General features: G+C 40.9%; 1 protein-coding gene across 1 annotated transcript in view; it reads right to left on the minus strand.

Moving 5' to 3' along the window:
• The window catches only part of CLNK (cytokine dependent hematopoietic cell linker), a gene marked incomplete at both ends in the record, with an annotated part of 34,378 nt that extends 32,781 nt beyond the window's left edge, over positions 1 to 1,597 (minus strand). The window contains 2 exons of the mRNA XM_082483092.1: positions 911 to 982; positions 1,512 to 1,597. Coding sequence (XP_082339218.1) covers positions 911 to 982; positions 1,512 to 1,597 — 158 coding nt within the window. The remainder of the gene's footprint in view (positions 1 to 910; positions 983 to 1,511) is intronic.
• Positions 1,598 to 14,884: the final 13,287 nt, after the last annotated feature.

The following is a 14,884-nucleotide window of genomic DNA, read 5'->3' on the forward strand; positions in this document are numbered from 1 at the left end:
GCAAGGATAATAATTAAATTTGAAAAGTGATTTGAAAGATTTGGAAATTCAACAATTTTAGGTCAAACCTTACACTTCTGTTCACTTACAGCTCCAAGTTTGGTGCAGTTGCAGAGAGCTCTGCTCATTTTGCAAGCACTCATTTTGGACATAAATGTTGTAACAGCCTTATTGATGCTTTAGCATAATCAGTATACTGTTCGAGGAATGAATTTTCTTAGGGAGGTAGGAGCTAAACCTCTCTTTTAGCGTGCAGCTGTGCCATTGCATATGGCTCCCTTCCCATTCTGCCAGCCAGAGGAATAAGTATAACAATTTCCCCTAGTCCTGATGTGGTATTCTTCCATCCAGCTATTACTCAGCCATAGGGAATACATGAGATATATTGAGTGCAGAAGAAATGTGTAATTGGGTCTTCACTTTACTGTGGTGTCCTGGATGGTGGTTATCTCACCATCAACCTCTTTACCCACTGGACCTGAGCTCTGTATCAGCCTGTCCAGCGACACTTATGGATCATTGCAGTAGTAGTACTTAGTATTCAGAAACACCAGCAGGAAATATTTTGCAAGGAAGATGTGGACAGGGATCACATTAGGACTGCATTAATGCACATGTATTTTATCTAGTATCTAAACATCCACCCTTGGAATTGCCCAAAGTTTTTGAAAAAACAACACAAATCTTCGAGTTGCAACTGTCCCGCTCTCAGAATTACAAGATAATTTAGGTTAGCAGCAGCTTTTGAACAAAGAGGGAAGCTCAGTGGTTTCCTGTTTAGTGAGCAAGCTGTAAACCACACTAGTCAACTGGTCTTTCGCTGTCTGCTGCTTAGCGCACGGACACATCAATAATAAAACTTTTATTGATATTACTTATCAGTGCTTTGAAAAGTAATTTATCTACTTACTTATTTTTTGGCAAAGTTGTCTTCCTGCTGTTTGAATCTGCCGGGTGATGTACTATCGTTTTCCTGTTAGCTCTGACACAATTAAACAAAGTTTTCTGTTAGCAAGCAGCAGTAAGTGGGGAAGAAACGTGAGTGCAAGCAGAGCTGAAAAAGAAGTTTCCAAATCTGGGAAAAGCATATATGTAAATAATTCTCTTCTCCTCTACCTCAAGCATTTCCATTCTCTGAATATTTTGCTGACATTCTTGTTGTTTTCAACTGTTTGGAAAAAAGAACTACAGTCTCCTGCTGAGAGAAGGAAAAGCTGAAAACTGAATTCCTGCGTCGTTTTGGTGTTTTGGTAGGGTACGTATTAAACTCTTGTACCCCCAAATAGGAATTAAAACCCAGCGGCACCTATCCAAGACCTCTATTGCTTGTAAGATACTTGCTAAACACCAGTGATGTAGCTATCAAAGTAACAGAGATCAGTCCTCTTGGCCTCTCTACTTCTGGCTGCTCTTGAGCCCTACTTAGAAACAGAGCTCCCTATTTTAGTCGTGTAAAATAACACTCATCTGTAAATCCTTGAAACAAACACTGAGATGATTTCAACTTGTACCCTTTGACTACCAGAGACTTTGGTGTTTGCAGCAAAAGAGTTAGGATTCTCACCAAATAATTCCCACAGACTGTAAAGATGGTCATGTTGTCTTGAACAATGTCACTTGGACATAGTCCTGCCCAAATTCCTTTAAATTCATAGATCCTGTAATCAGTGTTGCCAAGTCAAGTTTCAATTTTTCTTTATAAACATGTCCCTAAATCCTATTTAAAAAAAAAAAACAACAACCAAACCAAACCAAAACCCCCAAAACAACACTTCAATAAATTTTTTGAATGTGCATAATGATAATTAATTATTCTGTCAGCGTGGAAATACTAAAGGGCACAAATGCAAAAATACAAAGATTTAGAAAAATGAGAAGATACGATTTTATTTTCAGCTGTGGAGTTAGCACGAGAGGTATGCTTGAACAGTGGCTGTAACTGTAAGGAATTTTCATTAAATGGTTAAATCTATACTGCTGAATTATGTCTGTGGAACATCAGGAATACAATCAAGGTAATTGATTTCTGTCATCTCTATGCCCTTTATCATTCATGTATATTTTGGTTGTCCTTTAAAAGAACAATTTCATTCTTTGGAAAACTCTTCCCCCAGCGCCCCCTAAGGCAGTGTGTATTACAAATGCAAAAGTCTATTGCATATGAATATTATACGTACAGTGAACGTAATTTTTGTGTGTTTGAATATACTGCATTCCTCCCTGATCCTTCTGGTGGCAAATTTCCCAATATGCACCTGAAGAGTGACCTTCTACAAGTTCTCCCTTGCCTGCAGCAGGGAACTATTTTAGTCTGTTCAGTCTGTTTTTTGTCTGTGTGTGAGGTGCAGCACTGAGGTTGAGTACCTCTTTTGCCGGGTACCTCCGTCAGCCCTTCAGTACTGCATACGTGATACAGGTAACCAATAACATAAATGGCTCAGAAGTACAGGATTTGTCAGGAACTTATCGTGGGTTCAGGCTGTGAGGACATCTGGCACCTTTTGGGTGATCTATGTTAATAACTTCCCCACCTTGCCTAAAAAGATGACAAAAAGTCTTTTTCACCATTTTTGCTTTAAAATACAGCTATGCTATTTTTTTTTTTTTATATCCCCATGTCTAATTATAGGGCCAAAGCATTTTTCCTTCACAGGATTTTCTTCATTCTCTGGTCAATGCTACAGCATCATTGCTCCCTCCTTCTGCAAAAAGGTGGGATAATTTTTGTGTGGAATTTAAGACGCTTTCACCTCTTTTAACTTAAGGGGCATGGGGAATTTCATTTAACTGGCTATGTTCTATAACTTTTCCCATTTATGATACTCATTCCAGACTGACAAGATACAAAACCGTAAATTGTGTGTCCGTGATAGTGCAGTTTAGTGGCACAGACAGAGCAGCGGTACCCATTCAGCTCAAGAGTCAAGTTACATTATGTATGGCCAGAAGACATACTGGGGAGAAGAATCGAGGGCAAGCTTGATTTTAAGTGATGATGGACTAATATTTAACTGCAGACAAATTGTAATGGTGCACCTACAGAAATACGGATGACATTTACATTAATGTCAACTGAATTAATCTCGATGGGTTCTGTTGCAATAAATTATGATTAATTTACGATGAATTGGATATATAAAAGTTCCTGTTTCAAAAACCTTAAAATTTCCGAAAGTTGTGAAATTATTAGGTAAATTGTAAGACATTCCATTTAAAAGTTTATTTACTTCATGGCATTTAAGGGGATTATTACTAGGGTAATTTTTACTTGCCAGGAATAAAAGATTAAAAGAGAGAAAAGTCCATTTTGTCTTACCTTTATTCTCCCTCTTTTCTTCATTTTCAAGAGTGAAACGACAGCAACAAAAGTAGCTATCATATTAAATAGCTCTCTTCTGATTGCAATACTTTACATGAAACAGTTAAATATTGTCTGCTGCTTGCTTCAATCAACTACTGCTTTCCAAAGGCCCTGCTATACTCATGTGTCAAATCCTTCTTCAAGAGAAACTGTAAATGGCATAATTTGGGCCAAAATATTCAGAAGCAACTCTCTATTGGTTAAAGATTATTGCAGTTATCTGGTTTTGGAGTTACTCAGTTTTGCAGTTATTTGCGTATTTATTTAGTTTTGCAGAAAGGTTTGAGAGCTTCTATAGAAGAGATCCTCCCTGTGCCAGATGATTCACAACCTTAAAGTCAGTACCAGTCCAAAGGATGCATAAAACAAGAGAAGACAGGTGGATACAACTAACAAATGAGGGGCAAAACAACAAACTGAAGGGGAAAAAAAAGTTTTGGTAGAAGGAAAGGAGTAAAACACGGAGCCTGCAACTGTCTGCTGAGAAAACCACCTTTGTATCATTACTACTATTGAAAGACGTTAGTGTAATATTTTATGGGATACTTAATACGACAAAAGGATCCTGCTGTTTATCGCTCTGATAATCCCAATCCATGTCTTAAAGCTATTTTCTGAATAAATGTTTACCACGGTGATTATTAAGGGATGCTATCATTCAGAAACCAGCTTGTTTCCTGAAATGGTGGCTGAAGGTGGTATGTGCGCCGCACGTGGTGGTGCGATTGGATTTTGGGGGACTTTGCAATCACAAGGTCATTCTGTTACGCGGTTCTTTGAAAGTGCATTGTACTGTTCATTTTGTTTCCTGGTAACATCTGTGTCTGTAGATGCTGTTCCTTAATAGTAGGGTTTGGGTTGGGAGGAGGCTTAGCCACCTCTGCTGTGGCCCTGATTAAGCAAAACTGAAGTCAGTAGGGTAGAAGTAATTTAAAAACAGTTTAAACCTAACAACAGATAACATTGTCAAAAAACCCTAAGGGAGCACATAGCGGAGAGTTCACTTTTGGAAGCGATGCAGGCAAGTAAGAGAGATCGTGAGCCTGACTCGATTGGGCTATTGAAGATAAGCTCGGATTTCCAAGTTGCCCAAACACAGGTGTGCCTTGCCATTTGGGGTGCCTGGGTACACCCTGCCTGGCCTCCAGATGCTGCTCAGGAGGGAACTAGGTCTTTTGCAGATCTTGGACTGAAGTTCTTTGGCTGGTGCCTGTAGAGTTAGGTATCTCAAGGCAGGGTCCAAAATCTCAGGTTTGTTGAAGAGGGAGCTGCCATGAGCTAGCGAAGAGCAGTTGCCTGAAACCACAGCCTCAGTGGTTGCTCAGGCTGCAGAGGAGATGCATCCCTGTACTTGCAGTATGCAGCCGGGTGCGTGAAGCAGCCACTTTCTTCCGAGAAAAAGTGAAGGGCATCATCTTTTGTATGAAATAATCTAGTGATTAGAGGAGGTATGTTGCTTAGTACTTCCATCATTACTGTGTTCTGCTTGTATTTGCTCTCCACTGAAAAGAAAACACAGGTACAGGAACCAGGTGTGGGTTTCCGCACCCCAGCTGAGACCGCGCACCTCTTGGCTCGCAGCCTGCTCTGCTGCATATGACGAAAGAGGGGTGGTTTTTCTGCACGGTGGCAGGTGGGCAGGTGATGAGCGCTTCTCACTAAAATACCCTGCAAATCTCATTCTGTGGGTGCTTTCCAGAAAGAGGGCTTGGATCCCCCAAATAAGTGAGCCCAAATCTTCCTTTTCGCGAACACCATAACTACGTGCAGAAGGGCATTGGGGAGTTTCACTACTCCCTCTTTCCCTCCTGTGGGGCACAATCAGAGGTGACTTTGGGACGGATCCTGCTGGTGGATGGGATGCACAGATGGGAAGTGCATTCCCCAGCAAGGCTGTTCAGAGCCTTTAACAGGCTGAGACAGAGCCACCGTACCCTGACTTGCTGGTGGTACGTACTCAGCTTTTAAGCCCTTTTGAGGTAGTTTTGGACGGGCACAGAGTTACCTTTCTATGTACGTGAGAGAATTTGCAGTGCGCTGTAGTGCCTGTGGCTGGGATGGAGTTAATTATTTTCTTCAGAGCAGCCCGTATGGTGCTGTGCTTTGGGTTTGTGACCAGAACGGTGTTGATGATAACACAGCCGTGTTGTGGCTGTTGGAGCAGTGCTGGCAGAGCAGCGAGGCGTCGTCTTTTTCCCCTTCTGCCCTCCCAGCGAGGAGGCTGGGGGTGGGCAAGAAGTTTGGAGGGGACACAGGCGGGACAGTCGACCCCAACTGGGCAAAGGGATAGTCCGTACCACATGACGTTGTGCTCAGCATTAAACAGCAAGGGAGGGGGTTTTGTGGAGGTAGCCACTGCTCAGTCATTGCCTTCACACCACTTGCTTTGTTCATTTTGTTTGTTTGTTTGTTTGTTTTGTTGGGGTTTTTTTCTTTCTCTTTCCTTTGCTTACTAAACTGTCTTTATCTTAACCCACCACAAGTTTTCTCACTTTTGCTCTTCCGTCTCTCCCCCATGCTGGGGGTAGGGAGGGAGCCAGTGGCGTGGTGGGGCCTGGCCACCGGCTGGCGTCAGCCCGCCACAGGCCCACGGGCAGGCAGAGCCGAAGGGAAGGGAGGGAAGAATGACTTGACCTTTCCACTGTCACAGGGGCTTCAGGATCACAGTTTTGACGCAGGCATATAAACATCATCTGGGTCTGAGGCAAAGGGCCTAACCACTTTTCTGAAATATGTCCCAGATACTGCCCTCAAATGGAGGTTGTTTTTTTTTTCTTTTAGTTTATAAAGGTTAGTTTTATGAATCAGTAATATAATCACCCATGGAAGCAATATAGTGCGTCACGACATTAGAAAAAAACTCCATAAAACACATGCTCATATGATTAACATATTTAACTACAGCTGTGGTCCTGCAAATGTGTCATGTAGGAGGAGACTTGTTCTGGTGTTTTTTAACATAAAGTAAACGTTAGGAAAATAATAATAAATATTAAAGCATAATTGTGTAACAGATCACTTGCAAAACTATTTCAAAATTATGACTGGCACGATTCATTTGAATTGTTTTCTTCAAAAAAGAGTGCTCTAGGTTTCCCTGGCAACCTTTAAAATGATATGTATAAACACACCAACCAGTCAGCATAATATCAGATCAAATAACCCCACAGAAACACAAATAACAATGAACATTAATTAATTATTGTGCTGGTTAAATGCAGATTTTAGAAATGAGGAATAGAAACATTTCCTTTGTGCCAAACTACATTAACAAGCTGCAAAATGCCAACTCTTTTCAAGTCCACGTACAAAATATCAAAAGATATTAAAACTAGCTTTATCGGGGAACCAGGTTCCCTGGTGAATGTGTTATGAATCCCGCTTCTCTATTACTGGTTAATACAGGTATTCAGGCTGATGATTAGGGTACACAGAATGCACTTTTATTTCTATTACAGCCTCATCTAGTTTGGAATTGCTGTAATGAATCCTAGCCAGGTGACTTTGCGCTGGGCAGGAGAGATTAAAAAGAGAAATAATGATAAGCCATTGTGGCTGAAGGAAAGGATGGCACTATACTCAGACATATGTCAAGCCAAACGTGCGTGATCTTGTAGGAGAAGAAAATGTTTTACTCAACCTTAATTGCAAAATACTCACAGAGACTGGCCCTTTTAAGCTATTTCTGTTGCAAAACTGAGATTTCTTTTTTGTTGTTGTGCGTGACACCACGCTGTGCAGAGAAATGCCTGGAAAAGATTTGGTGTTTGGCATGGTTTTCTTCCCACAACTCTTCTATCGAATCAGACAAAACATATTCACACAGCAACAGTTTTGGGACACTTCAAGCCAAATGCTTCAATACAATCTGAATCACATTGCAAAGATTCCTCAGGGAGGTGTGGCGTGAAAATTTTGCCCCTGAATAGAATAAAATAGTATGAATCATGAGCCTGCCTCCTCCTTGCCTTACCCTTCCTGTGAGTCTCCTTAATGGTATACATTGCACAAGGCAGCGCCACGCAGCTTCATTAATAATATGTACTTGTTTAAGCGTAGCGTCTGCCACCTCAGTCCACACACTTGAGACCAGCATGCATTTAGTCAGGTTCGTGTGGTTTGAACTACTAATAAATTGTCAGGCAGTGACTTGCTGGCTGAAGAGATGCTGTCAGGAGAGACAGGGGCTGTGAGTACCCGAAAGGTAACCACAGACATTTAACACGTGGAAGAACGCTAGAGGGAGGCTCTGGTACCCGTGGCTACTGTTCATATTACTGTGCATGTTTATCCCAAGTGCTCTCTTATCTACAATAGCAGCTCCACCGTGGCAGAGTACAGAGCAAGGAGATTAGGCAAACAGTGGATTGAAATAGAAATGCTTATTCAGTGCGAATAAAAATGGTGTCTCAGTAAGTTTTGCTAAACTTACCTGAAATCATGTATTCTATGAGAAGATGAGGAAAATCACAAATGAACCAAATCTGTCACGTGGATAGGGTTTTCACATTTTTCAGTCCAAGCAGCTAAATACAAAAGTGAGTGGGCATGACTGAGGGAAGTCTTAAATGCACGTAAAATGCTTTATAGTAACATAATAATAATACTAAAAAGATGGTCTTGAAGCACTGTGGTTTGTGACCATAGAAATGAGAGTCATTCAATTACAATGCCTCATCAGAATCTGGTCCTGGGATGATATTAATACTTTGTAGATGTTTAGGGTTGCATCACTGCGACTATTTTCATTTTTACATTTCTTAGCTTCTGTGCAATCCCTTGGGATTTTTCATATCTAAATGGTAGAGAGTTTCTTCTGGAATAAAGAGCAAAGATGTGAATGGGAAATGAATGTGTTTTACTTTTTCATGAAGATCCTGGTAACAGAGACACTCTCAGAGGACACACAAAAGTTGAAAACATTCCATCTAAAGATAATTCTGCTTGCGATATATGTCTTTCAGAAAGATCACATATATCTATATTTTAAATTATTTTCTCTTTTGCTTCTTTCTTAAAAGCAGTATAGTTTTCAGACTCGTTCTGTGTTGTTATCTACCAAGTTATTTTTATTGGCTTTTTAAGTCCTTACATCAGGATACATTGTTTGTCTCTGCCCCTGCATCTTGTAATGAAGAGTGCAAATCCCTATTGACCTGGGGAAGTCAGAGGGAAAAATATTTAACTTCTTAATTCTTTCACTAGTGCGTGAAATCTTCGGGTTACCATTTACCAGACCTTTTGGGGACTGCTTGGTGTGAGAAAGGAAGCTAAAGCCTTCAAGCTTTCCAGTTGCCTAGAGAATACCTAGATATCCCAGTCTTAGTGGTCAGAGGAGCTGAAAGTTTATTATCTCCCTCCTCCTCCGCAGATGAGCAGCATCCTCATCCTGAATGAGCAGACAAGAAGCCAGGCAGATGATACCTTATCTCAGAGGATGCGGTGCCAGTTACAGCTACTTGCCAGAGTATCTGGGGAGGTGCTGTACGACCCAGCACTGCCTAGGGTGTCATCATTATGTGATTATGTCATTATGCTCTTTCTAGCATATACCAGAGTCTGGCAATCTTCCCCATAGTCCTAGGCAAACCTGCTGTTTCAGCAGACATTTGACTCAGAGTTAAGTGCCTGAATCAAAATTCCCACCTTATTCCTGTTATGGTGACGGTTTGCTGCTTCTCTACAACAGCAAGTCATAAAACAACCTGAGCAGACCTATTGCACATGAGAGGCAGGTAATGAGATAGAACTCAAAGAAAATGCTGTTTCTGTCCTTCCTTGCTATCTGCTGTCAGGAAGGAGCTAATATGTAAGCAGCTTTTAATTTAATTTCACTCTATCTGAGTCAAGGTGGAGTAGTCTGCATAGGAATATAATAATGCAAGTGCTTCATCCTTCCATCACAGATACAGTGTCTAAGCTAAAATATGGCTCTCAGTACCCAGGGACAGTAAAATTACACTGCCCAAGGTAGGAGAGAAATACGTGTCTAGAGAAAAGATCAGCATACACTGAAGCACTCCAGTTTATAGCTACAGCACTGTAAACCTATGTCCACATCCTCGGTATCTGTGAACCCGACAGCATTAGACTGTAGTTACAGGTTGCCAGTGAAAGCCAGTTTATAGATGTATGAAAATGATTGCTCCAAGAATTCTCACAAGAGTGGTTTCCATGCTGTATTAGAGGTCATGCTGTATAGTAGTCATTCTTCCAAGTAAAAATGAATGCAAGCAAGTACCTTCATAGCTGGTTTTCATTTATATGCACATTGGTAGAGTTTCTGAATGATCAGCAAAGAGCAAGCAAAAATAATTAATTTGATGATTTTATTTATTTTTTTTTTAAATTACCTCTTTGTGTTTTGTTAGAAAAACAGCCATCAACAAATAGTAAAACAGTGGTTTCTGTAGGGGTGTGACTGGGAAACAGTATCTATTAATTACCTGTAAATTTCACAGAATATATTGGTGTCTTGATTTAGCAATCTGTAGAACTCACACTGAAAAATCAAATGTAAGAAATGCTACAAATTGGGAATTAGCTGAATAGATTATATTTGCTTATTTAAACATTCATATCACTTAGATTGGAGTCCTGAAATATAAATTATGTGTTTGAATTAACCTGCTGTTGACTCAATTGTAGGCATTCATATTTGAAAAGACTGTCTTTTCTCTAGCCCTAGCTAAGCGCCCCGGAAAATACAAAAACCCCTCCACTTAAGAGATTTTCTCTCTCTCTCTCTCTTTTCAGTTATCCAACTTGATATGAAAACCCATGTTCTTGACCAGTCCTAGTCTGCTCCTGACTAATCCCAGATTAACCCTCTTCTTGCTTTTGAGCACTTTTCTATAGTTGTACGCCTCTCTGGAGGGTAGAAACTCTACAGAAGTCATGGCTGGGTGTCTGCTCCATGCTGCCAGCTACCCAGCCTTGGTGCTTCCTGGGATTTCAGTTCATGCTACCCGACAGCTACAGGCACGCACGTAGGTGAAATGTTGGATGTCTACATGAAAAGATTACTAAAGGAGAGGGACTGGGGTGGAATAGACCGTGCTGTTTCTGAAGCCTTTGTGAATAATTGCCTGATTCTGGTAGCTGGCAAAGATGAAAACAGGACACATTTCACAAGCAGCACAATGTTCCTTTTAGAAAAGATTTCTTTAAATCGTCACTTTCAATTGCAGCCTAATATTTAATCCTTGTTCTAGTTCTTCTTTCCTCAAAGGCCATTCAACAGAAGCAGAAACATCCAGAAACCACAAACAAACTACCCTGTGAAAAACTGGACACTCTGGGTTTTCATAACGGATCAGAAAACAGCTAGCTCAAGTTTGTTTGTGATGCATGGGGACTTGAAGGTGACAAAAGTTAAACAGTCCTCAAGTTGTCCATCCTTTCTGCAGTGAAGTGGTTTTGGAATCAGACCACACATGGGGCTTAGCTCCACACAGGACTAGTTAATTTCTTCCAATTATGCTTGATGGTTTATTTTTTATTTCTGTATTTATTTCTTGCATGTAGCAACTTTAGTTGCTGTCAGACATTGCTTGGAGAAGCAGAGACCAAACATAGCATTGTCATATGTGGGGAGGGTACAATGGTTGGGCTACTTGGTAAAAATCAATAGTGCTAAATTAACGGCACAAATTTTTCAGAACACCTCCTTCACCTCTGCTACTTCTACAGTTAATGGCAGAATTGTTAATATTACATCCTTTCATCAGCAAGCTAATTCATAATCCAATGAATGACCTGGAGCCAAATAAGTTTATGGGAAGGTTCCCATTGATTTCAACAGGGTCTTGATCAGGTTCCTATAATGCCTGCCTTTGCAATATATGCCTGTTGAAAATCAGGATTGTAAATATACTGCTTTTCCACCTTGCCGTTTTCAATATTGGTACCATTACTGCGTGCCCTTCTAGTATGCTGCAGAATACTTTCATATGCACATGCTGTTGCATAGATATGCACTTAGGCTAAATTAAGGAATATAGCAAAATGAACTGCAGATTGTACTGCAGAGTACTGCAGAACCAAAATCTCTTCTCTCATACAGCCATAATGCAACACTTAAAAAAATGCTATCCCAAGTGTCTAATGTTCAGATATTGTGCCTAATGAAACCAAACTCTGACCTCTATGCCCAAATTAAACAACACAAGGTTAAAAGTCAAGGAAGCACGTTCAAAATATCTGCAAATAAAAACTCATGCTGGGACAGGCAGTCAAAGGAGAACTGGTAGGCTCCACTGCAGGGAAAAAGATACTTCAGCAGTATCTTTTGTGAAAGCTGTAAAGTGTTATGGTAGGTTTTAAAGTAAAGATTAATCCTGTTACAACAAACGAAAGTTTCATTCAATAACATCTATGCATCCAAAATGACCATTTTTAGTATTCTTTCCCCAAGTAGGATACAGAACAGAACACTGAGAAAAAGGTCCAGGAAAATCAAAAGGAAAGCAACATTTATCGTCACCTGTCTTCACCATCACTGCAAAACTATTCCACAAACTCCATACCTTGCTCGGTATGTCTGTACACTTTTTTCAAAGGAATTAGTTTCTGTTAATAAAGACATCTATTCACAGATTGGTTGATTGTGCATTCATGTGCATTAATATTTTTTTTTCTCCTTTTTGCTGTCAAGATGTCAGACAGAGATATTTTCTTTTGACAGCAACAGAAATTTCATGTTGGAGACAGAGGGCTGCAAAATTCTTGTACTTTTCTCTGAGGATGTCACCAGTAGCATCATCAGGATGCTACTGAAAGGAGAAGGAATGCTTTGGCAGCTTGATTATTTTGGCAGATTATTTTACTTTACTAACATGAATTAACATACTAAAAACTGGTTTATAATAATGCATTTTTGCATTATTAATCCTGTAACATAGTCCTATAATATCTATTACAGTAAAAAATTAAGAACCTGAATTTTCACAATGCCCTCACAGGAAGGCTAGATTAGTCTGAGGAGCTACTCCTTCCTTCCCTGCTGGAGGGAACAATACTTCATTTGTTTAGAGACATGCTTTTTTAATGGGAGGCTTGGCATAATGTGATATTTTTTTCTTGTTGTGACAACAGTCTCAAAGCTTCTTCACTGTCTATACAGTGCCCTCATACTGTCAATTAACCCACTGCCACAGTGGCAGGCTTTGCCACTTGCCCTTGCTGATGTTCAAAATCCTACCAGCAGAATTACTTCCAAAGATAGTCAGTAGTGCTGCACCCAGGCAGCTTTTCTATGATGGTGTGTCCAAAGTGGTCACCTAGAAAAATCCTGTTAAAGACTGGCCAATTTTCCATCTAGGCCAACAGATCACTGGGATTGCTAAAGCCCGGATGTTTTGGTTTCAGCTTCAAACATAGTATTAGTAAGATCTAACACTCAGTAACATCAGTCGCAACCAAAATCTCTTCAGAATGGGGATCCACATTCAGGATTTGTCCATGCTAAATTGACCACTGACACACACACACAAAATCTATTTTTCTGAAGGAAAAAGTTTATCCAAGCTCCTCATCCTTGCTTTCAGTTGATCTGCAACTTATTCCTGTTCACACTCGGAAGAAAATCACCAGAAAATGCATTTGCATTTTTTACCATTTTGCCTTCTTAGTAAGATCAACCAATACCTGGATTTTCAATCCCAGTTGGCAAAAAACATGCATTAACCCTATAGAGAGACTCAGCCAGCCACAGCTATTCTCCTAGCCTTGATCGATCCAGCAACAAACCATGACTTTTACTATACCATTTATTCCCCAAGAGGAACTTAGCCTTAACTATACTTGAATGAGACCTTCTGTAGACCTAACCATGCCACTGCTGTCAGCCCACATCCTAATTCTGTGGGGTTTATCTGACACAGTTTAATGCTACCTCCTCAATCTAGGTCTTGAGCCTCCATCCCAATTCTGGTTCTTAGAGGTAGCTCAGGGACTTTTGTAGCTATTCATTGTCACCTACTGTCAGAGCCCTGAGGGCACTAATAGGCTTTAATGGCCCTGACCAGCCTCACCTGGGGCCTCTCCCCACCCCTGCCCATGGCCCAGGAGCCCTATTTCAGCTCAGCTGGGGGCCATCAGACCCTTCCCAATGAATGATGTCATAGAAATTTCAGCCTCCAGCTCAGCCGCAGCCATGCCCATGTGTGGCCACAGGCCCAGTTGATTCAGGCCCCAACCCACAAAAGGCCTGACCTTGAACCTGCCCAGCAACAACTGGGCTGTGCTCACCCTGGTTACCCTTATCAGACATGATCATAATCCTGACCAGAAAATTGACTTCCCAGATTAGTCTTTGTCCTGTGTCATTGCCATGAATTTGTCTCATCTGGACCCATCCCTGGGTGTGCCCTGCTTGTCCCACTGCGGTGGTATCATGGGCCCTGGCTGGCAAGGCCCCTGCCCCAATGGTCCTGTCATCCCCCTTGGGTCCTGGCTTTGCATCCCTTAGGGCAGTTCTCATCCTAACTCTACCGCCCCAATCAAATCCACCAGCATATTAATTCAGTTCATGCTCACCTAATTCCCTCACCTTTGCCCCAGACGTTACTGTGTCTCAACAAACCGTACCCATCTGTAAAGTCACCTTCAACAATATACATTTGCTGTCCCCATGGGTCTCACTGGCATTCAACAACACAACCATGTTTTCAGTTCTTACTCTCCCAGAACTTTACGCTAACTCCAGTTCTAGTACTAGTTTTAATATCGCCTTGAACAAACATAAGCTGTTTGTCCATAGCAGCAGCCTTCATCTAACCTCAAATATTTTGCAGAGTCCTGTAGTAAACAAGCTCTGGTTTATGCTCAAACTCCGGTCCTAGATCTGATTGTGTCCCAAATTAAAACAATGCTCCACAATCCCATCTCCACACCTCACCTATCAGCAACTGGATTCACACTTCTACTGACTGTTTTAATCTCAGCCCCAATTCTTTACATGCAACTACAGTGGCTTGACAGAGACTCGTGGAATCTTGGCTATACTTGAGACATTTGGTTAGAGTACTATTATAAAGGAAAGTGGTGAGTTTCCACCTTGTCCAGCTTATTGGATTCCTTTGAGTGATTAGCTCCCTGTTGTGACCAATTTCATGTTTTTAATAATTTGTCCTGAAATATCTTCAAGTTCTAAAAATAGAACTAGAGTGATGTTACATGTAATAAGGGAATCAGCAAAAAAATCAGGAAATTCCAGTTCTGTGCTAAAAGCTTAAGGATTGATGCCTGCTAAAGCTTTGCTCTCCCAGACAGGATTAATGTCTTGCTTTCCCAGGGGCCAGAGATGGCATAAGCACCTTAAAAATAAAAACTTGCATGTGAATAGAAAGGTGAAATTTTGAGCATACAATTTTTGAAATATAAATGTTTAGTATGGAAGGAAAAACAGAGGAGAAGGAAATCATGAGTGTGTTCAGATCAAAACCGCAGGAGCATCAGATGCTCTACCAGTTGCTGGAACATTGACCTTAATAAAGCTACGACAACTCACACAAGCTGGGC

This window comes from Vanellus vanellus (genome assembly GCF_965231255.1).
Source record: "Vanellus vanellus genome assembly, chromosome: 4".
NCBI lineage: Eukaryota > Metazoa > Chordata > Aves > Charadriiformes > Charadriidae > Vanellus > Vanellus vanellus.